This window comes from Apodemus sylvaticus, chromosome 6 (genome assembly GCF_947179515.1).
Source record: "Apodemus sylvaticus chromosome 6, mApoSyl1.1, whole genome shotgun sequence".
Taxonomy (NCBI): Eukaryota; Metazoa; Chordata; class Mammalia; order Rodentia; family Muridae; genus Apodemus; species Apodemus sylvaticus.
The window spans coordinates 107120812-107143279 of record NC_067477.1 but is presented as its reverse complement, the minus strand read 5'-3'; the positions used below and the strand labels follow the sequence as shown (position 1 = coordinate 107143279).

The 22468-nt window shown below is 39.5% G+C and overlaps 2 protein-coding genes across 4 annotated transcripts in view; one reads left to right on the top strand and one right to left on the bottom strand.

Moving 5' to 3' along the window:
- Positions 1–14834, bottom strand: part of Gen1 (GEN1 Holliday junction 5' flap endonuclease) — a 32624-nt gene extending 17790 nt beyond the window's left edge. Inside the window, 5 exon segments of the mRNA XM_052186105.1 lie at positions 2189–2365; positions 6526–6712; positions 9291–9517; positions 13478–13687; positions 14498–14834. Of these exon segments, the coding sequence (XP_052042065.1) occupies positions 2189–2365; positions 6526–6712; positions 9291–9451 (525 nt within the window). The 5' untranslated portion in view covers positions 9452–9517; positions 13478–13687; positions 14498–14834.
- Positions 14835–15016: 182 nt separating this feature from the next.
- Positions 15017–22468, top strand: part of Smc6 (structural maintenance of chromosomes 6) — a 59136-nt gene continuing 51684 nt past the window's right edge. The window contains exons 1-3 of one of the 3 annotated variants that reach the window (XM_052186101.1): positions 15018–15203; positions 19523–19628; positions 20757–20899. In XM_052186101.1, the coding sequence (XP_052042061.1) occupies positions 20762–20899 (138 nt within the window). In that variant the 5' untranslated portion in view covers positions 15018–15203; positions 19523–19628; positions 20757–20761. Of the gene's footprint in view, positions 15204–19522; positions 19629–20756; positions 20900–22468 lie in introns of all 3 variants that reach the window. The other 2 variants (XM_052186103.1, XM_052186100.1) reach the window with 2 other exon arrangements.

Genomic DNA, 22468 nt, shown 5'->3' with positions numbered 1-22468 from the left:
CATCATACCCAATAGTATATGGGCATTACAATTTTTTTTAAAAAATTTGGTCAATTTAACATAAACTAGAGTCATCTGAAAGAGGAAACCTCAATTGAGAAAATGCTCCTGTATGACTGCTAAGTAGGCAAGTCACTGGGGGGACTTTCTCAATTAACAATTGATGCTGAGGGAGGGCAGCCGACCAGGGATCGGGCCATCTATTCCTGAGCTGTATACAAAATACAAGCTGAGCAAGCTATGAGGAGCAAGTCAGAAAACAGCATTCTTCCACGACCTCTGCATTAGTTCCTGTTTCTAGATTCCTGTATTGCTTCCCACAATGATGACAAAGACATGAAGTATGAGTCAAATACTCCCTTTCCTCCCCGAGTTGTTTTTGGTTGTAATCTTATAACAGCAATAGAAAGCAGACTAGGACAGAGAGCGAGAGTGTCACCACGGAGATCTGGGAAGAGTGGGTGCTAAGTCAAATATACAGAACTCATACACAACAGTCTCAAAACATTATTAAAGATATATTAAAATAAGATAAACCTTCATGGTAAGCAACTTCTCTTTCTCTTTATTGTTCTTGGTATATAAAAAGTATAATGTATGGTATATACTGTAGACAAAAACATTCACTATACTTATATTACCTAAAATTAATTATTAGTAGCTTGGTATATAATTCTTTGAAAAATATTTTTCTCTAATATTTGTTATTAATATTCACTATTCTCTATTTTTTTTTATTTGGTTTTTTCGAGACAGGGTTTCTCTGTGTAGCCCTGGCTGTCCTGGATCTCACTCTGTAGACCAGGCTGGTCTCGAACTCAGAAATCCTCCTGCCTCTGCCTCCCAGAGTGCTGGGATTACAGGCGTGCGCCACCACTGCCTGGCTACTATTCTCTATTTTTAATAAAGGTCAAATTATATAAAAATACTGTTTGGCATCATATCCCCCAGTACTCAGCATAATTACTGTCGGTAGCATCTCTCCCTTTCCCCTTTTGAGACAAGGTCTCACCTGAACTTGCTATGTAGATTAGGCTGCCCTGGAGCTAGCTCACAGAGATTCCCCTGCCCTGGATCCACTCTGCTGGGATTAAAGGTATGTGCCCCCCTCTCTAAGACATCGCTGTGAAAATGATTACTTAGTACTAGATCACACTGATTCTCTCAATCTCCTTCTCTCAGTACCTACTAGCATTTCGAGAGATGGCATGAAGTTTGGCCTTGCTGGCCTGAATATACAAATGCCTAGGTGTAGGCTGCCTTATACAGCCGCATCTCTGCCATTCTCTGAGTTGCTGCAATAAAATGCTAATTGCCAGGAATCCCTAGCTAGGTATCCTAACTGTGAAACATTTAAACATTCCTGAACAAGTTAATGTTTTGCTAATGTTTGCTAATGTTTTATAGTTATTAATACTGTAACAAAAAACTTCCTGCCTTGTAGTCCCTCTTCACATACATTTGGAGGTGTTCTGAGGATTAAATACTGAAACTGGAATTTCTGGGACAAAACAATGCATTTCTCACATAATTCTGTGTTATGTTAGAGAGAGACTCAAATTTTGAAGAGAATAAACTATTTGGCGATACTTTTTTTTTTTAACTTACATTTACTTATTTATTTGTATGGGTATGTGTATGGCGTGGTTCCTGAGAGGAATGGAAAGAACAACTTGTGGGAGTCAGTTCTTCTCTTCCACCATGTGGATTCTGGGAATCAAACTCCAGTTAAGCACCGTTCTCTACTGAGCCATCTTGCTGTCCTACAATGCCTTTATTTATTTATTTATTTATTTATTTATTTATTTATTTATTTGTTTATTTATTTATTTGTTTATTTATTTATTTATTCTTTTACAATGCCTTTTAAAATAGCTTTAAATTTACTTTTTAATAAGTAATCAGCTTTACCATCTCCATCACTCCAAAACAGTTATTTACAGGGTTGGAGAGATGGCTTAGCGGCTGTTCATACGCCTCTCAAAGAGGATCCTTGTTCAGTTCTAAGGACCCATGTCAGGCAGCTGACAAATTCCGGAACCTCCAGCTCTAGGTGGGCTCGATGCCTGCATTCATATGCACACACTTACCACCTCATACATACAAATACGGTTTTAAAATTAAGTTTTAGTATTAAAGAGAGAGATAGAGAGAGACAGACAGACAGACAGACAAAGGAAAGACATACCTTTGTGTCCATAGTGAAATTCCTGTAGACAGTCTGGGCTCCATACAGGAAAGTGTCGCTGTCGTTGGTAAGGCAGCCGTCCACGTGGCCACTGGCATTCAGGTGAGCGCACATGGCCTCAGCCTCCCCAGCAGCCTGGACCCAGGGCACGCCCAGGCACTCCAGTAGGTCGAGGCACTGAGACAAGGAGGTGCGGACACTCAGTTTTCACAGCTTGAATTCTCTTTTCTTTTGTCTTTCTTTCTTTTTTTTTGTTTTTGTTTTTTTATTTTTGGTTTTTTAGAGACAGGGTTTCTCTGTATGGCCCTGGCTGTCCTGGAACTCACTCAGTAGACCAGGCTGGCCTCAAACTCAGAAATCCGACTGCCTCTGCCTCCCAAGTGCACCACCACTGCCCGGCCTTGACCTTGAATTTTTTTCGACATTTAAAACATTAGTCGTAGTTGTCTTCTGTGTATTAAAAAAAAAAAAAAAAACATTAAATAAACACTCAGCCGGCAGTGGTGGTGCACGCCTGTAGTCCCAGCACTCTGGGAGGCAGAGGCAGGCAGATTTCTGAGTTGCAGGACAGCCTGGTCTACAGAGTGAGTTCCAGGACAGCCAGGGCTATACAGAGAAACCCTGTCTTGAAAGAAACCAAAAAAAAAAAAAAAAAAGAAGAAGAAACACTCAGAAATTTGGATACTGAATAATTCATTGGCTTTAAGAAAGGATTGCTAACCCTTTAGGTGAAATAATTTGGTTATGCCTATTTAATTTGTACAATATTATTTTGCAGAAACCAACATTGAAATACAGTATTATGGTTGGTATTGACAAGGTATGTTCTAATACTGAGTGAAAGCATTCTATCCTAAAGGAAGCTGATTAAGCTTAGATCAGGAAATAAACAACTCTAAGGATTCAGGAAGTCCTTGACCTTGACCAGAGACACTAGGCCTCTCCCTTCCCACAAATAATTAAGTATAAGTTGGGAGACAGAACAGCTTGGCTGCCTGAAGAGAAAGACTGAGCTGAACTGCCTCAAAGAACTGCGCTCCTGGGATGGACATTCTCCAGTTTCCAGCCTTTAAGAGTTATTGCCTATAAGATGAACTTTTGGTGACAGAGTTGGCTTTGTTTCTGTTCCTCTAACTGACCTCTTACTCTATTCATGTAAGTAACCCCTCCTCCTCCTGTCCCTAAACCTCATTGGTTCACCAAGTTGGATGTTGGTAGTGTCCTTTCTTTAGTTTGTCATCATTTCCCTACCTGGTAAGTACTTCCCACAGATATTGTCACACAACAGTGGGAAAACTCTTACAAGGCTAAGTTGTTGGTTTCTCCTAGGAAACCAAATACCCATGCAAGGAGATTTTTATCCTTTAATGATGCACAAATAATCCACTGTGAGATTCCATTGGGTTATGGCTTTGATCTTGCTGACTTTAGCCATATGGACTATAATAGTTCACTTTCCTTGCCATTTACAATTTACAGTTCTTTCTGAATTGAAGAATCCTGAATATGGAGAAAAGAAGCTAGGCAAATGTACTTTCTACAGATTGTCAGAATTAATACCTATTACTCAGAATGTTCAAGTTTTTGTATAATATATAAAAAAAAGCTGCCAGATGTAGCCCAAGTCTGGCAACAGTCTCAAGGCTTAGGGTATGATTTTGGAGAAATATTTTTGCTACTAGCATATCTTCTCTCTTTACCCTAGCTAGGGATTATCTTTTCATACTAAGCAATGTTGTTTCAGCTTTGTGTGCTATTTACATTCAAAATTCTTTTCAAAGTAAAACACACAAAGTATGATATGGCTGGTTGCATTTTCTCCTACTTATTCTATAGGATGGAATTGTCCTTGAAGGATGATTAATTTGTACTTTTGACCTACTGAGAATGCAGAAATATTAAAATGAGTGATAGGTAAGCAAAATTGAATAGACACAAAATGCCTAAGAGCGCCATAATGATTGTAATACATAAGTAGAAACAGAACAATTCCCTTAAGACATACAGATACAGCATATTTAATGTTCTAAGAATGAGATTCACAGATATTTCCAGGAGCTAATTTCACAGGAAATTGTTAGAACACTGTATAGTTGTTTACTTCAGCTATTAAGACATTAAGTTTGACTACTCAGTAACTAAAAATTCTTTAAAACATGTAAGACCAGAAAACCTCAGCTCAAGAACCACTATTTTATGCATTGTCTTCTAAAATACGTCATCATATTAAATACCCTATCTTCACATTTTTAAAGGCAGGGCCTCACTTTGTAGCCCTGGCTGGCCTCAAACTTATAGACATCCTCCTGCCTTCTGAGTGGTAGGATTAACCATGACTGAATTAAATATCTTTGCTTCTGTGTAGCACAAAGATAAATCAAACATCCAGAGTTCTTATGTGAGTATCAAAATTGCCCTCCTACCAGTACTTGTAGGAAAGTAATCGGCAAGAGCTATCACTCTAAGCCAGGTGGTGGTGCAACATGCCCTTAATCCCAGTGCTTAGGAGGCAGAGGGAGGTCGGTCTCTGAGTTCAAGGCCACCCTGTTCTACAGAGTAATTTCCAGGACAGAGAAGGCTATATAAAGAAACCCTATCTAAAAAAGTAAATAGATAAATAAATAAATAAATCTTTGAATTTCAGTTTGTCAATTCTATTTTGAATAATTTTATTTGAATCTCAAAATGGTAAGAAAAAATTATAGCAGGAAAGTTCATAATTTCATGAATAATGGAGAGAAGTTAAAATGTAAATGATATACAATCATAAGAACAATTCATAGCCAGGCAGAGGTGGCGCACGTCTTTAATCCCAGCACTTGGGAGGCAGAGGCAGAGGCAGGTGGATTTCTAAGTTCAAGGCCAGCCTGGTCTACAGAGTGAGTCCCAGGACAGCCAGGGCTACACAGAGAAACCCTGTCTAGAAAAACAAAAAACAAAAAACAAAACAAAACCAAAAAACAACTCATAGTCCCATACATGTTATATAAAAAGTTATAATTTTAAATAGAAAGAAACAACTGGGAACTATCTATAAAAAGTGCTAAGTGAAAAGCTAACAATCAACTATTTAACACCTCAAAAACATACTAGGAAGTTGGCTGTGAAAGCCTCTCCTAGAAATGGTTGTACAAAGAAAACTGGGAGTCTGGTGGCAACAGCAAAAGACATTCTAACTCAAACGGGGGAAATCTCATGGAGTCCACCCCTTGACAGAGAGCCACAGGCAACTCATGACTGCTGACACTGGGAGAGTGAGCCTCTCCCGGAGACAGTTCTCAAACTACTTACCCCATACAAAGTAGTCAGCCCTAAAACCACACAGAAACAGTAAAAATGAACTCAGCAGATTACAGGAAGGCATTGCAGAGAGGGGACTTGGAGGGCTGGAGGGAAGAAAGGGAGGTATATACATATATATATATGGTTGTGAGCCACCATGTGGTTGCTGGGAATTGAACTCAGGGTCTCTGGAAGAGCAGTCAATGCTCTTAACCATTGAACCATCTTTCCAGCCCAAGAGTGATATATTATAATTAAAATTAAAATATGTAACTTGATGAGGGAGGATCATGAATTTACAACCACTCTAAGCTATATAGCCAGTTCCAGGACAGCCTGGGCTTTATCCTGTGACAAACAAAACCTTCTAAATCCTGTTGGGTAGCCTTCAAAGCACCAGAAGCTACTATACATGTAGCTGGGGAAAAGCTATGTACAGTCTTCCTTAGACTTGCATGCCTTGCTAGGCAAGAGGTGCTTACTGGTATAATAATGTAGTGACTATTATAGGGACAACCAATTGATCTCTAATGAATCTGAGGCTCTTCCCATTGAAGCTCCTGATAATGTAATCTGGGTAGAGGTCCATAACTGGAGAGGACATAGGCATAGAATCTACTACAGTTTCTTTATTAAATGGACATGTTATATAATTCCTGCCTAAATATTTATGTTTATACCCATAAACCAGTGATGCCCTTAACCTTGATCAAAGAAGCAAATAACTTGTGGCTCTCATGCATTGTTAAACTGCTGGACTTAAAAGGAAAGATAGTCAAGTCCCTACTATGGATTACTTACTGTAGACACATTGCTCAAGCATTTATAAAATCAGTGGAGAGTATTACTATGTCCAATTTTACTAAGAATTAAAATGCAAATAAGTTAAAAATCCTGCCCAGTATTTCTAACTTTCAGTGCTAGAATGTGGGCTCAGGTCCGTTTTACTCTATCATAAACTCTCTGCACATAATACTCCTCTAGTAACAATATGATTAATGAGTGCAAGTTTGTAAAATATATTTTAAATCAAATAAGAATTACTGAATGCTCACCTCTCGTAAGACTGACTTAAAATGTGATCTCCCTGTTTTCTGAGACCTCGATTTTCCAGAAGGCCCGTAGCGGGTTTGCGTCCTCTTGCTTATGACATCAGCTTTCAGCTTTGGAGGCTCCCCTTCCATTACAAACACCAGTTTTACATTCATTTGAGTTAAATATGAAATACGAAAAAATAGGTTCCTGAAACATACAAATTAGTAACATATTAAACATCGTATTGATAAAAAAGACCCAAAAGCAGTATGAAAAATGGTTTAAGAACACTAGGTTAAAACACTGTTCATGCAATAACATTTTAAACATGTATTTGTCTGTATGTGTCTTAGTTAGGGTTTTACTGCTGTGAACAGACACCATGACCAATGCAAGTTTTATAAAAGACAACATTTAACTGGGGCTAACTTACAGGCTCAGAGGTTCAGTCCATTGACATCAAAGCAGAAATTGGCAGCATCCAGGCAGATATATGGTACAGGAGGAGCTGAGAATTCTACATCTTTATCTGAAGGTTGCTAGTGGAAGACTGACTTCCAGGCAACTAAGGTGAGGGTCTTAAGCCCACACCCATAGTGACACACCTACTCCAACAAGGCCATACCTCCTAATAGGGTCACTCCCTGGGTCAATCATATACGAACCATCACATTCCACTCCCTGGCCCACATAGGCTTGTTCAAACATGAGTCTATGGGGGCAATACTTAAACATAGTATAATGCAAAATACATTTAGTCCAACTTCAAAAGTCCACATAGTCTATAGCAGTCTCAACAGTGTTAAAAGCCCAAAGTTCAAGGTCTCTTTTGAGATTCATCCAATCACTTAACTGTAATCCCCCAAGCAAGACAGGAAACCAGCTGGGAAAAGTCCAAACTCTGCATCTCCATGTCTGATGGCAAAGCAGTCTTCAGATCTTCAACTCCCTTTTCATCTTTGTTGATTGCAATAAGGTTTTCTCCTGGGCTGGTTCCACTCCCTGTTAGCAGCTTTCCTTGGCAGGCATCCTGTGGCTCTGGCATCTTTAACATCTTGGGGTCCCCAAGTCAACTTCAGCTTCACAGCTTCTTATTCCAGTGTCTGAGATCCACATATGATCTTCTGTGCATCTGCAAGGAGCTGGAGTCACTTCTCCTGCTCTGCCCTCTGTAGCACTCTAAGTTCAGGTTGATCCACTCCGCTGCCACTGCTGTTCTTGGTGGTCATCCCATGGTACTGGCATCTCCAGTATGCTAGGGTCTTCCACTGCAAGTATGCTTCACCAAAGCCTCTCATAGGCTCTCTTCATGGTACCAAGCCTCAACTCCTTTGCGTGACCCCTTCAGTCCTGGGCTGTCAATTACAAGTGAGGGTGCACTTTCACCAATAGCCTTCCATGGCCTCACACAAACCTCAGCTGTTCTTCATGATGCTTTCATGCCTTCAAAACCAGTACCACCTGGATGATTCTTACATGTTACCAAGTATAGGGGCAGCATGAGGTACAACCTTGGCTCTCTCTGGAATACAGCTTCTTTGTTCTCTCAGAAAACACTTCCCAGAAGATTTTACCTCAGTGATGATGGTCTTTTCTTAATTACCAGTAATGTCTTAGCTCCAGCTAACCAGCATCAATTGTCCCAGTAATCTCCTTCTCTTGAATATAAAGCCAGAGACACATGGCCGAAGCTGCTGAGTTCTGCTCCATGCAGGAGCTGGAACACTGCCCCCTTGTTCTATTAAGTTATCACTAGCTTCCTTTTTCCCAGCTCCTTCACTGCCTAAATTGGCTGTTCTGAATCTTGCTCGTAGACTGACTTTGAACTCAGAGATTTGCATACCTGTCTCCAAAGCACTGGAATTAAAGGAGTGGTCCAGCAAGCTTGGATTTAAGTTTTTCTTCACCTAGAATTTGTTCAGTCCTAGGCTGGTCTTGAACTCAGAAATCTGCTTATCTTTGCCTTCTGGGATTAAAGGCTTGTACTACCAGGCCTGGACCTAAATTTAGCAGGGTGGAGTCTTACCCCAAGGTCACCACTCCTAATAGGGTTAGTCCCTGAACCAATCATATACAAACCATCACAGTATATATGTGTGTGTGTGTGTGTGTGTGTGTGTGTGTGTTAATGTGGGCACATGCAAGCCCATGTACTTATGGGGAGGTCAAAGAACATTGTAGGAAATGGCTGTATTGTCCCACCATGTGGGATCTAAGGGTCACACTCAGGCTACCAGGCCTGATAGCGAGTGCATTTACGAATGAAACCATCCCATTGGCTGATAGTAAGATTTTAAGGAGAAGCATATGACATTTAAGTGGGGACAATTTTTGACTATACACACTGCAATCTGAAAACTGGTTTGGAGGGAGAGGTTAAGAACAGGCAAAGAGGAGTGAAAATACCATTCCATCAGCAGAGATACTGATAGGACAAGAGACATCAAGACACCGAGAGGAATTTGTGAACACATAGTGTATTTTGGAAGTGAAACTGGCAGGAATTACTATGGACTGACTGAAGATGAGAGACAGATGGGGGATAGTGGCCTTTGAAGCTTCTGGCTTTCAGTAAGTGGAGCATGCCGTGGAGATCGATATTGGAGCTTTAAGCTTGGAGAGTAAGAGATACATATCTTAAGTCATCAGTATAGAAATATTAGACAGAGATATATTAAATATATTTTAAAATCTCAAAATATAAGACAAAAACGTTGAAACAAAGTCAGGACACCAGGACTTGCCACACCATGACTCATCTCTATTCACAGACCCTTCACTGTACCTGAGGTGGGGCTTCGTGACAGTTCCAATCATTTTCTTCACTGTCTGAGCCTCGCACACCCAGAGACTCAAATCGACAGCAATGGTTTTCCCACTGAGATGCTGCAGGTGGATATGCTGCTTTACAGGCTCCAAAATTTGCCACAGGTCATTCACTCCCATCCTGATGGTTTATCCAGTGTTATCTGAAGTATACTTAAGCAAGGAATCATGGAAGCAGGTAAATAGCTAAAGAAACAAACAAAACAAAATCTCCAAATCCAAGGTTAGTTCATAGAAACTGATGGAGAAATAAGGAGGGAAGAAATGATGTAGTAAATACTAGAGAAAATGGAGTTACATTTCTTTTTATTAGGTTTTTTGAGACAAGGTTTCTCTCTGTAGTGTTGGCTGTCCTGGAACTAGCTCTGTAGATCTCATAGAGATCTGCCTGCCTTTGCCTCCTTAATTCTGGGATTGAAGGTGTACACCAGGACTGCCAGGTGGAGTTAAACTTTTATAACAGGTATTGTTTTTAATTGTATGGATATACAGTTCATAGTGGAAAAAATGAAATGTAAAACAACATATTTTAAAATTAATTTTAGTCTTTTTTTCCTTGTACAGTACAGGAAAATTTAGGAATAAACTACCTTACACTCTGTTGTCCTTCCCGGGTATTTTTTTTTTTCCAGAAAGCTTTTCTTTATTCAACACCTACACCTATTTTTCTTTCCCTTTGCTGTTATTTGATAAAGATATATAATGTGTGCAATGAAGATTAAATCTGATTACATGAATACAAACCTGATTATTACCCTCTGAAAAATGAACTGAATTCAGCTTAAAAACCCAAGGTAGATGGCAAAAATATATTAAATTGAAAGGCCATAATTCATATGCAGAAACCTTCTGAAAAGTCTACATTATACATCTCACACAGATGCAATGAAAACCAGCGCTGGAAAGGCTGTTGTTTATAATTTCCTCAGTTTTCTGAATCTTGATTTTATAATGTGGCCAGTCCTGCCATGAGTGTTATTTTGTATACTCCTTTTTGTAAAGTGTGTAAATATACATGATCATGTTACTTTAGGAAGAAATATACAGAATAAACACAAGGTAGTAGTTAATTGGGGGCCAGTGCTAATTTATTTTATATCAACATGTTCTGCTGGCTGTAACACTATGGCAGATTGAGTTAATTTGAAAAGTTGGGGTGAATTCTGGAAAGAGCAGGGATACATACATTTTCTAAGACATTATTATGAGGGCAAATAACATTTGTAAAGTACTAGTCATTAAAACACATTAACAACAGATAAAATTTGAGGGTAAAATTCTCTGTATTTTTGCTTTTATTTGTGGCTCACACTGGATACCTAAAAAGACTCATTTTAAAAGGAGGGATAAAAAACACTAAAGATGTCTAAAATTGTGATGAGGAATCGTTTGATTAAAGTTTAAAATTACATATAATGCATATTTATATATACACATACCAATTAAAGTTATACCAATTGTAATGATAGTGTCCCCAACCCCCACCCAAAAATAAACAGATTCAGAAAAACTCTAGTGCCAGGGGCTGTCAGTCAGGAAAGACCAAGAGATCCCCAAACAATATAGTCTACTGCTGTGACTTTGGTGAACTTACAGATGTTGTTCTTAGAAACTTACAATGAATTCCTATTAGTGCTTCTTGAATTTCTATAAGGCTATCAACCATTCACTAGATAAAACAAAACGAACTACAAAAAATACCATTAGAACTAGTCAGGAATATTAAAAGAACTAGAGGTAGCCACAAGAATTAGACCTGACCCCTAACATTAATTCTTATTATTTGCTGTATTCTCTTAAGTGACTAACTCAGCCTACTTACTACCTTCTTATTGGATGTACAATACACACCTGTCTTTTCTGTTACTTTTTGTTGTTTTGATATGGGGTTTCCGTGTAGCCCCTTTGGCCTTGAACTCACAAAGATCCAGTGGCCTCTGAGTGCTGGGACTAACACTGTACACCCCACTGCTTGGCTGGCTTTTTTGGGACAGGGTCTGGGTATGTAGAGCTGGTCTGCAGCTTGTGCTCCTATCTCAGATTCCAATTACTGGATTTACCTAGTTTTGACCAAACTCTATGATCCCATCACCTCTCCTTAAAACTGTTTCAGTCCTAGTGTTTCCCAAGGATGTCTGCTTAAATTCCAAACCTACTAGTCCTTCTTGCTCTACCACAGTCAGATGATCTACAGAGCATTTTTAATATTGATTTCTAACAGCACTTTACTAACTCTGCTATATACAGCTGTAAGCCTGTGGTAAGATTCCCAGCTTCTTTTTACTTCTTCCCCTTGTGTACCATTCTCTGTTGACCTTGGTGAACTTAACATATGTTGCTCTAGGAAACTTACAACAAACTTTTATTAGTGCCTCTTGAATTTCCTATAAGGTCATCAACTATCCAGTAGATAAAACAAAAACTATAAAAAGTATGATTAGAACTACAGTAAGGTCTAACATCATGAGTAATCATTTTCTAAAAAAAAAAAATCATTGGGCTGGAGAGATAGATGGCCCAGCGGTTTGGAGCGCTGGCTGCTCTTCCCGAGGTCCTGAGTTCAATTCCCAGCAACCACATGGTGGCTCACAAACATCTGTAAAAGGATCCAATGCCCTCTTCTGGTGTGTCTGAAGACAGCGACAGTGTACTCACATATAGAAAATAAATCAATCTTTAAAAAAAAAAAATCATATAAATCCTGTTCTCATGCATTTATGGTGGTTATTTTATAAATATATAAAGATTAAGTTACCACAAAATTATGTATTATAAGCATGATGCATATATGTAATCTATAACACATACATTTGTATTTGAGACAGGATCTAAGTATGTAGCGTCTTGAACTGTGTAGTGAGGGCTCAAGGCTGGCCTTGAGATCTGCCAGTCCCTGCCCTCTGAGTACTGTGACTAAAGACATGTGCCATGTTTGGCTATTTTAAAAAATACTACTTTAGGATTTTCTCTACAATTTCCATAATTGAAGTTTAAAAATTCATATTCTGTTTGGAGAATGGCCATTAAAAATATTCTTTGTAATTCCAAAACAATGGTATGAAATGTATATTGTATAAAAAATACATACAACTTGTTTTAAAAATAGTTAAGCCACCATACATTGCTCTCTCTCTCTCTGTGTGTGTGTGTTTCTGTGTGCCTGTGCTCTTAGTCCCAGTCATTTTTCTGATATTGATATTACATGATATTCTGATATTGATATTACATTTCTGATAATGATATTACATGCCAATAAAGATTCTAAGCTTGTGAAACTCTAAAAAGAGACCAAATAGAACAGTGCATAGGATATATAACTGCACAAAAAGACAGTAGAGGATTCTTAATTAGGTCATAATCTATACTTGAAGCCACATTAGCAGTAAATAAACCTTAAAAATACTAGTGATTAAAAAAAAATACTAGTGATTAAATCCCCCAAGACTATGTAAATTTGTGTCTATACTCAGACCTCTTATATCAACTGATGTCACTCTCATGATGTAATCAAAATAATTACTAACAAAATGTGTCTCCTGCCAGATTTCTAATTTTTAAGAATTACTAGTAGTTTCAGCGTATGAAAAGAGCACTGAATTCGGAGGGCAGAAGCATAGGATTTAGGTTTTGGAGGTACTAATGATCAACTACATAATCTCAGAGAGAAACCCCACTTTTCTAAAAAGGCAACATACTAAGCCAGATAAACAACAAGATTCTAATATCCTTTGACTCCAAGACCAATTTTGGTAGCAGGAAAATCCAGATTATGGCTTGAAAGAAGGGAAGTTGCTCCATTAACAAAGGGTTTAAGAATTTACCTCAAGTTAAAACAAAAGCAAATCCTTTGATGTAACCATATGGTGCCCATAAATCCATTTATGCTCCTAAAGCTTCCTTAAAAGCTATTAAGTTTCTATTGGTTAATTATAAAACTGAATGAGGTGAGAAAAACACAGACCCTTGCTAATTCCGCTAATGAATCAAATGTAAAGAACATAAAAGAAGTCAATAGCTTGATTTATACAAAACCACATTTTATTAAGGCAAATTTTCTACTTCGGCAAAGTTTAAAGAAAGGACAGGAAATAGTTAAATTCCAAATTCATAGTTACTTAACTATATTTTCAAATAAAATTGACAAACCTTCAGTGTGCAGTATTGTATCTATAGGGAATTTACCACATAATTTCATCAAGCCGTGCTGTTTTAATTTTTTTCAGCTATACTGTCATATGAATTTAAACTTCGAGTCTCATATTTCACTTGCCTACCAGTGTTTATTAGGGATGTGCCCAGGTGCTGAAGATATGATAACGATCAGGTTCTGGATTTAAATCTCTTGGTAAGATGAAGCTGTAGAGGGAAACATTAGCACTTTAATAGGCTGATAGCAGTGTCAGAAGTAAAGAAACCAAGGCACAGGAGTACATAGAAAAACATCCACTGAGGCTTCTCAGAGGAAGTGACATCTAGGGAAGAACTTCCCACTTGTCATTAGCTAACCAAGAGGATTGGTTCCGCCCCACATTTTAGCCTACACTGTTACACTTTTTCACTATTCCAGGATAAAGAACTCAATATAATGATTACTTTCTGAAGTGACTGGTGGCTCTGAACAGATGAATTTACCTCCTTACTGGAGATTTGAGGTTGTATACCAAGGTTGGGGTGGGCGACCCGAGATGAGGTTAACAGTTGAATGCCTTCCCCTCTGCCCCTCGACTTTGAAGGTAAAACTGAAACATGACAGCGAAGTTCCTTGCCTAGGTCTGAATGTTGATGTGAAGTTGTGTAAAGACGGAATGGGATGATTAACATCGGGTTGAGAAGCGAACAGAGAAGGGCCCAAAACAACTTTTAACTGGATATTTATTTAAAGCGATGTCCACCCTAAGGAGGAGCTGGTAGGGGAGAAAGGACTACATACACAACCGCAGAGACACTCGTAAGTGGTAACTGCTGTAAGAAATCTATTTTTCCAGCTGTAACCATAATGCAGATCGGTGTGAGAGCGGGCATCGGAGAGGGTCGCCCAGATGGGTGTCCTCGGGGAAGGGCCATGGGGACCTTGTAGGCCTGCGGATGAGCTCGCCCTCCCGCCAGTGTTCTAGAAGCAGGTAGAAGGACCGGGAGGCCGGGCTCAGCCTGTCCCGCAGGACTTACCCAGACACCCCCTCTTCGCGGCTTTGGAAGCAACACTTCTGCCATTTACCAGTCTGGCATGGAGTCTAATCACTATCGCCTCCTCTAAATTCTCTAATCCCCTAAAACCAAACTTTAAACAAACAAACAAAACCAAGAGGCGAGGGGGAGCCTCTCGCTGCTCTCCCAGGCACTAAGCTCCAGGCAGTAATTTCGAAACTTGCGCCTTCGCCATTAGTCCCGCCCCTTCCGGGAAAGGGCTCGCTTTCCTTCCAGACCCGCTTCGCCCTGCCCTCGCCGTTTCACTTTCCCCTCTTCCAGGCGGCCCCGCTCACGCATGCGTAGACCTGTTGCCAAGGCGCCCGGAGATCTTCCCCCCCCTCCCACCTCCCCCGCTGTCCAGATCCGCCGCAGAGGGGCGCGTGCCTCCTCACTTCCCCACGCTCCCGCCCGCTGAGCGCACTTCCGGTTCCCTCCGGCAGAGTAGAGCGGCGCGAAAGCCCGGGAGCGCGCAGGCGCGGGCGGAGTCCGGGGGCGGGGAGGGGCGGGGCGCAGGCGCGGACTGTCCCGCGGCGGGCGCCTGTCTGCGGGGCTCCCGCCTGCATTCGGGCGGGTGTTCCCTGCTTGGCGGGTGAGCGGTGGCCGAGGTCCGACGCCCTCAGGGTGGCCTTCGTGTCGTGACAGCCGCGCGGATTAGCTTTCCCTGGGTGACCGCGACTTGTTGGAGGTAGAGTGAGGGCGCGCGCTTCCTCTCTCCATGCCCGGGAGCCCCGAGCCTCGGCGAGCAGCCTTCGGCCCTACTGGAAGCTGCGGGTTGCGGGTGCTCAGGGTCGGGCCTGGGCGCGGGCCGCGGGGATCTTCGCGCCCTCGGAGGAGACACTGCTCTCCGCCGCGGGAAACTTGGCCGTGGGCGCCGGCCCGCCCTCGCGCGTCCCCAAGCAGCCCGGGCGTTGGCGGGCAGCCGCAGAGGTCGGGCCGGGGCTGAGGCCGGCGTCGGAGCTGGGTATTCCACGCGCAGGCACCGTGTGTTGGAGGGCTGGAAATGCCGCTGAAATCTGAATTTGCCGTTATATCCAGCTTCCCAGAAACGCCACTCGGATGAACCAGGCTAGAGTAGATCTTGTTTGAAAGGTTTGGGTGGCATTTCTTGCCCTTCATTACAGTGGAATTGGAGGAGGAATAGCGATTGGCAACTCTAGAAAACAGGACCTGAGGATAGAGAAAGGAGATTAGGAGAATAGGGCTTGAGTATGGCTTCTGATTCCTAGAAAGAGCAGCTAAAGCATTTAAAGCCCGAAAACAAGTTATGTGATCCTTTAATGTTGTTGCAAGTTAATGATCAGAAAGACTAAATTTGCATCTTAAAGGCAAGCTGTTCTGAGATTTCTGTTTTTAAAAAAGTCCATATTCCCGGACTCTTTGGAAGGCTAATGGAAGCTTTTTAAATGTATATATAGTGGCCAGCAGCTAGTTTTAAGGGAGTTGTGGGTGATGGGGGAACCTATTAGAATTTCTCCTTAGACTCATCCAATTAGTATGTGAAAGTAAGTTTTTTTAATGATTAAAATCCGTAAAAATTATTTTCCTGGGAGCTGGGGGAATGTAGTGCTCTTGGTAGAGTGCTTGCCTAGCAAGCTAAGAACCCTGAGGTCAAGTCCCAGAACTTCACAAAACCCAGTGTGGTGGGGGCAGGCCTGTAATCCTAGCACTCAGGAGGTGGAGGCGGGAGCATCTAAAGGTCCTTGTGGCTCAGGCCTGTAATCTCAGCTCTCAGTAGTAGCTGAAGTGAGATAGTTAGAGGACAGTTTGTGCTACTGCTGAGTTCCGGGCTGGCCCAGAGTAAAACTGTCAAAAAAAAAACCCCAAAAATCTTCTGAATAGGTGTAGAAAGTTTAGAGACAAAGCTTACCCCTTGTAATTGCTTAAAAACATGCTTTTGTTCCACACAGAGGTAGACAGTGTGTGCAGAGTAATGCCACCTCTTTATCTCTTGGTTCTAAGTCACGGGACTCCTGAGAGATTAATTCAGAATAAAGTGTTCAGTATTGAGCTCACCAAGCTAGTATAAACAGCATGTTGAGAGTTAGTATAAAACAAGTTTTCCCCCCTCAGAGGTTAATTTTTCTTTTTTTCCTTTTCTTTTCCCTGAGACAGGGTCTCTCTGTGTAGCCCTGGCTATCCTGGAACTCACTCTGTAGACCAGGCTGGCCTCGAACTCAGAAATCCGCCTGCCTCTGCCTCCCAAGTGCTGGGATTAAAGGCATGTGCCACCACCGCCCGGCTAGAGGTTAATTTTTCTAAGTGCCGAGTAGAATTTTATGTAAAACCCTCCTGAATCTTGACTATTGCTAGGTAAATCAATCAAGACGGAGTAGGCAATCTCAAGAGTATTATTCAGTGGTAGATTGCTACTTTAACTTGTAGGGACCCTGAATCCAGTCTTCAGTGACTCCCTAAAAGGAAGTTGACTTACTTTCAAGAAATAATAGATAATTAGAAAATTGACTGTAATAGTACATGTTTTATATTTGAAATAGTTGAAGTTTTTATTATTTTCTGAGTGGGTGGTTTGCCTGCAGGTTTGTCTGCACCGCATGCATGCCTGATGCCCATGGAGCTGTTAGATAGTCTAGGACTGAAGTTACAGACTGTTGTAAGCTTACACGTGGGCACTGAGATTCAAACTTGAGTTATTGGGAAGAACAGTCAGTGCTTGTTACCTCTGGGCCATCTTTCCAACCAGTTTGACATACTTAAATGTCACAGTTGTTTTACATACATAGAGTAGTAAATCCAGGTAACTGAGGGCCGAGTATCATCAGTTATACTGTATTTTTATGTGTTTGTGTCTTTAAATTTACAAGTTAGAATGGTTAGGTTATGTTTTTTTTTTTCCACCCTGCATGTTTTTCTTGCTCACCAAATTCAAACTACTTTCTGTAATTTTCTTTCCTCCACTTGGAGATTGATTCTCTTTGCAGTGTGTATTTTACTGTCTCAGGGTCTATCCTTGGAATACTTCATTCAAACTCAAGTGTTTGCAAACAGAACATTATCCTTTTCTCTTGACAGATATATAATGGTAGGTAGCATTAGGTAAAATAATGAAAAGTTTTGAAGTAAGCCCAAAGGAACATTTAGAGGAACACTTTATGAAAGAATTCTTTTTCTAGTTTTTGGAGAGGCACTCAAGAAGATACTGGACTGTCAGTCACTGGATGTACATAAATTGTCAGTTAAACTCAGTTGTTTATGCCAGAAGGAACCTGGACATGAGCGGTTTGACTTTGGTTTGAGAAACTTGGATTTGAATGTGTCCTGTGGCATGTGCCTGCATCTAGTTACTAAGTTGGTGCTATGCAAGTTGTCCTGTATTTGGGCCTCAGTTTCCCATGTTGTAAAATAAGGGCATGACTTCTGTTTATTCCAGAGCTAAGCATACATACTGAACAGTGTGAATTCTATTCCCTTGGACTTTTACCTAGTTTTTACTGTTGGGCTTCACCACCACCCCTTCATTCCTGATAACTGTTGTAGTTTTCATTGAAGAGTTTTTAGAAACTGTCTAATTTGGCATCATTCTTAATATCTCCTCAGTAGCAGAAGTTATATTTATTTAAAAATAGTTCTAATACTTATAGAATTAAATAAGTCTAATTCTGTTATGCTGGACATTACTGTTAATCTCTGCTTTGGGGCTAATGGAAAGTATGAGTTGTAATTAAAGTGCAAGAGCCAAAGTTTTATAATCCTGCTAAAACTTGTAGAATCTCATTAAAATTTCATGTGTATCTAAATGCTGAGCCCTTAGTTACTGATTTCTCTAACTTCCTTCCCTCCCTCCTTCCTTCCTGATGTTCTTTACAGTTCCTGCTTTGGAACTGTGGTTCTATTTAGAGAAGAAATGATCTGCCAGGCAGTGGTGTCGCGCCTTTAATCCCAGCATTTGGGAGGCAGAGGCAGGTGGATTTCTGAGTTTGAGGCCAGCCTGGTCTACAGAGTGAGTTCCAGAATAGCCAGGGCTGCTACACAGAGAAACCAAAAAAAAAAAAAAAAAAGATATTATTCCTTTATTTACTGTTTGTTTGTTATAATCCCAGTACTTAAGATCCAGGATAGCCTGGCAAACAAACCAAAACAACATTTTTTTAAAAAAAATTGTAGATAAGTAAATAAAATAAACTATGTACCTCTATCAGTATACAGAAGATCTTATCTTGTTAGTAATAACGGTTTTACTATTTTTTTTTTTTACCTTTATCTCACTCTCAGGACGTTTGTACATGTTTCTTGAGAGTCTGTCATCTTTAAATCACAAAGTGATTTCCTATTTAAAAGGTAGGAGGATCCTTTAGTGTCTCTCAGATGAAAGTTACCTTGGAAACCTAGAAGACTGCAAATCCGAGGCTATCCCCAGCAAATAAAAACCAGCTTCATTATGAAGCATTTGAATTTCTGTATCTTTTGTGTAGTGTAGACTGTCATGCATAGTGTAAACTTACCACACGTGGTCTAGTAGTGTACCCCCCACACCCCAGTTTTACTTCCCAAACTACTTTCTGATGGTGGAGCACCAAAGTCAGTTAGGCTTTTTCTGAGTGCCTTCTGTCAGATCATCATCTGTTAGTCATTAATAAAAATAATGCCTCAAAGGCATTTAATGTTGGGTTACCAAAGAGATATTGTTTCTCTTTGTTTAGTAATTTATAAAGGAATAGAGAGTGAATGAGACAGAACATGTTGCTGGGAAACAAAGACTTGGTGGTATTTGGGGAATTTAAATTAGCCATAGGTTGAAACTAACATACATTGATTCTTGCTATTTATTATTTTGGGGGAAAAAAGATGTAAAAGATTTATGCTTTTGAAGATTTGGCTTCTATAAGAGATTTGAGTTGAATATTACATTACTTACAAAGAAATACGTTAGTAAATAATTATGATTAATGGTAATGTTCCCTAGAAAAGTACTAGTTTATGTTACATGTCCCTCAGATGCTAATATCTTTTCTTTTTCTCTCTCTCTCTTTTTATTTTTTTTTCTAGACAGTGTTTATATAAATGTGGCTGTCCTGGAACTCACTGTGTACACCAGGCTGGCCTTGAACTCAGAGATCCACCTGTTTCTACTTCCCAAGCACTGGGATTAAAGGTGTGAGCCACTGTGCCCAGTTGCTAATAAATCTTTTATAAAGATACTTGATTTCAGAGTGGTACAGAGTAAGTGTGATTTACTGGTTCTCAGATTTGAATCACCTGAAATTGTACTAAGACTATTATTCACATGCTCTAGCATGGAGCCTGAGATCTGGGGGTGGTGGTGGTGGTGGTTCCCAGGGTACGGAATACTGTTTTCTGGTCTTCAGACGACATTTTGAACATCAAGTCTACAAATTACTTTATGGTCCTCATGTCTCCACTAACTTGTAACGAGGGCAATGCCTGTTACCTGCCGTAGTTTGCAGAGCCTGGTGCAGGGATTTATGAAACACTGCTGAGTGCACACTGGAATCTGCCATATCGGCCTGACAGGGAGTGTGCAGTTGTGGTTTTTTTGTTTCAAAGATTTTTCAGTTTTAATGTCTGTTACAGAAAGTCTTGATAGATGCAAGCCAAAACTCTTCGAAGTCTCTTGTATTGTCTAAGTATTTGCTTTATGACAATTGAGATGAATTATCTAGGGAAAAGGAAAACTACTAGTGAAGCTTTGCTGCATCAAAATGTGTGCCTTTGGGAAATTTAAAAATTAAAAAAAAATAAAAGTACTTGATTAGTATTACTTTTTGTATAAAGATTGAATTGTTACAATAATTTTAGGAAGGAATGTATTCTCTTTGTTAATAGGAAGCTAGAGGACAGCCTTTTACCAATAAAATACTTTTCTCTTTAATGGGTTTGGGAAGAAAATATTCAGTTACACGTCTGTCTATCAGTTTAGCCATGAATAACTGAATTTGTTTCTTTTAAGACACTATAAAATTACTTTATCTGTCTGAAAATTAGAGGTCTAGCTTAAGTATTGAGTAACAAACAGCATCAATAGGGTTGTGTTTCTTTTTGGAGGCTCAAGGGGGAAATGTGTTTTCCTGTTTTCCTGGTAATTTTTTGACTTCCACTCCATAACTCCAAGTAAGGTGAAATCCTTTGCTTTTTAAAGTAGAATGAACATAGTACTCAAAGTTAAATGGTTTTGGTGTGGTTTTTCTTGTTTACTGTTTATTGAATAGTCTTTATATGCTAGCCTTGACTTTTGTTATTATTACTATAAACATTTGTTCAGATCTGATGGCCAAAAGAAAGGAAGAAAATTTCTGCTCTCCTGAAAATGCTAAAAGACCAAGACAAGAAGAACTGGAAGATTTTGATAAAGACGGAGATGAAGATGAATGTACAATTTCATTCACAAATGGAACCTCCACTTTGGTAAGTATAGAATTACAAAATAATGTTTTTCAACTGATTTTTTTTTTCTCGTGATGATTTTATATGTCACATTTTAAAATAATTTGTAGTCAGGAGGAAGCAGTAAGAGCTTTAGAGAGCTGGGTACAAATAGCATCTGATTTTGAAGTTTGTGTTATTGATTACAAAAATTAAAGAAAGTAATGGGAGAAATAACTGTTTTCAAATAACGGTGGCAATAGTAAGACCAGCAAAGGTAAATTGCCAATGTCATAAATGGAATAGAGGCTGTGATTACTGACTTGACCCTATGAGCTTTAAAAGGATAAGAACATATAATTGTCCATCACACTTATATCTGAGGTACCACTACATACTCAACAAAATGATAAAGTATGAAACAGTAATATCACTAGATCGCAAGAAAGAAGAGAAATGAATCATTTATATATTGTTGATGGGAATGTAAATTGTTACCACTATGGAGAAGTTTGTTTCTGAGAAAACAATATAAAATTGTACTAGATTTATCTTAGTGCAACATAGTATATTTTTAACAGCTTTATTCATAAACATTTAAATTCAAAATAAATCCACATGTGATTTGGTGACTATCCTGTGGTAATCCATTTCATGAAGTATTGCTTAGCAGTGACAGAGAGTCAGAGCCTGGTAGAGGCAACAGCTGACAATTCAGCTAATTGAAAGAGAAGCAGCCCTTAAGATTATGTTTGGCATAAGCTTATTTATTTGGCATTCTTGGAATAATATTCACAAAAGTAAAGAACAGATAAATGGGCAAGTGGTTGTGGTGTTGAGAGGGATGTGATCATGCATACAACATGAGAGATCTTGTGCGGAAAAAAAAGTGTGTCTAGACTTGTCAGTGACAGTGTCTTGCTCGTGGTACTGTGCTTTCTTGAAATTTTACCATTGGCAGAAGCTGAGTGAAGAGTACATAGGGTCTAATTTCTTAATAATTGCATGGGACACTAATTATCTTAAAGAAAAAATATTTTTTAAAAATTCATGAATTATACCTGATATTCTAATCATGCAATGATATAAATATTTCTCCTTTTTGGTGATGTATATGGGCTAGAATTGAGATAGAGTTTGTAAAGAACCCATAAAAATTGCTGATCACAGTAGAGTGCTCTCTAAAATTATAAGGACTGGCAAAATCTGATTGTTTTAATATCTGTGAAGTACAGGAGAGTATAATTAGCCCAATACTGCTTAACCCATTTATAAACTTAATTCTGACATTTTATAATATGGGAGGGTTTTTTTTTTTTTTCTCCTTTACAAATTTGGTAATCCTACCTTTTTGTTTGTCTTATTTTGTTTTGTTTGATACAAACACAGGGTTCCTTTATAGCCTTTGTCTGTTCTGGAACAGGCTAGCCTTAAACTCAGTTTTGCCTGCCTCTGCCTCCTAAGGCATTCACCACCACCTCCTGACATAGAAATTCTACATCCTTTTTATACTACTCTAAATCATTCAGCTTTTGTAAGTAGCTGAAACAGAATGTGTACTATGCTGTTCAAATTCTCTGTTATGAAAATGGAATCCCATATTAGAAAGTG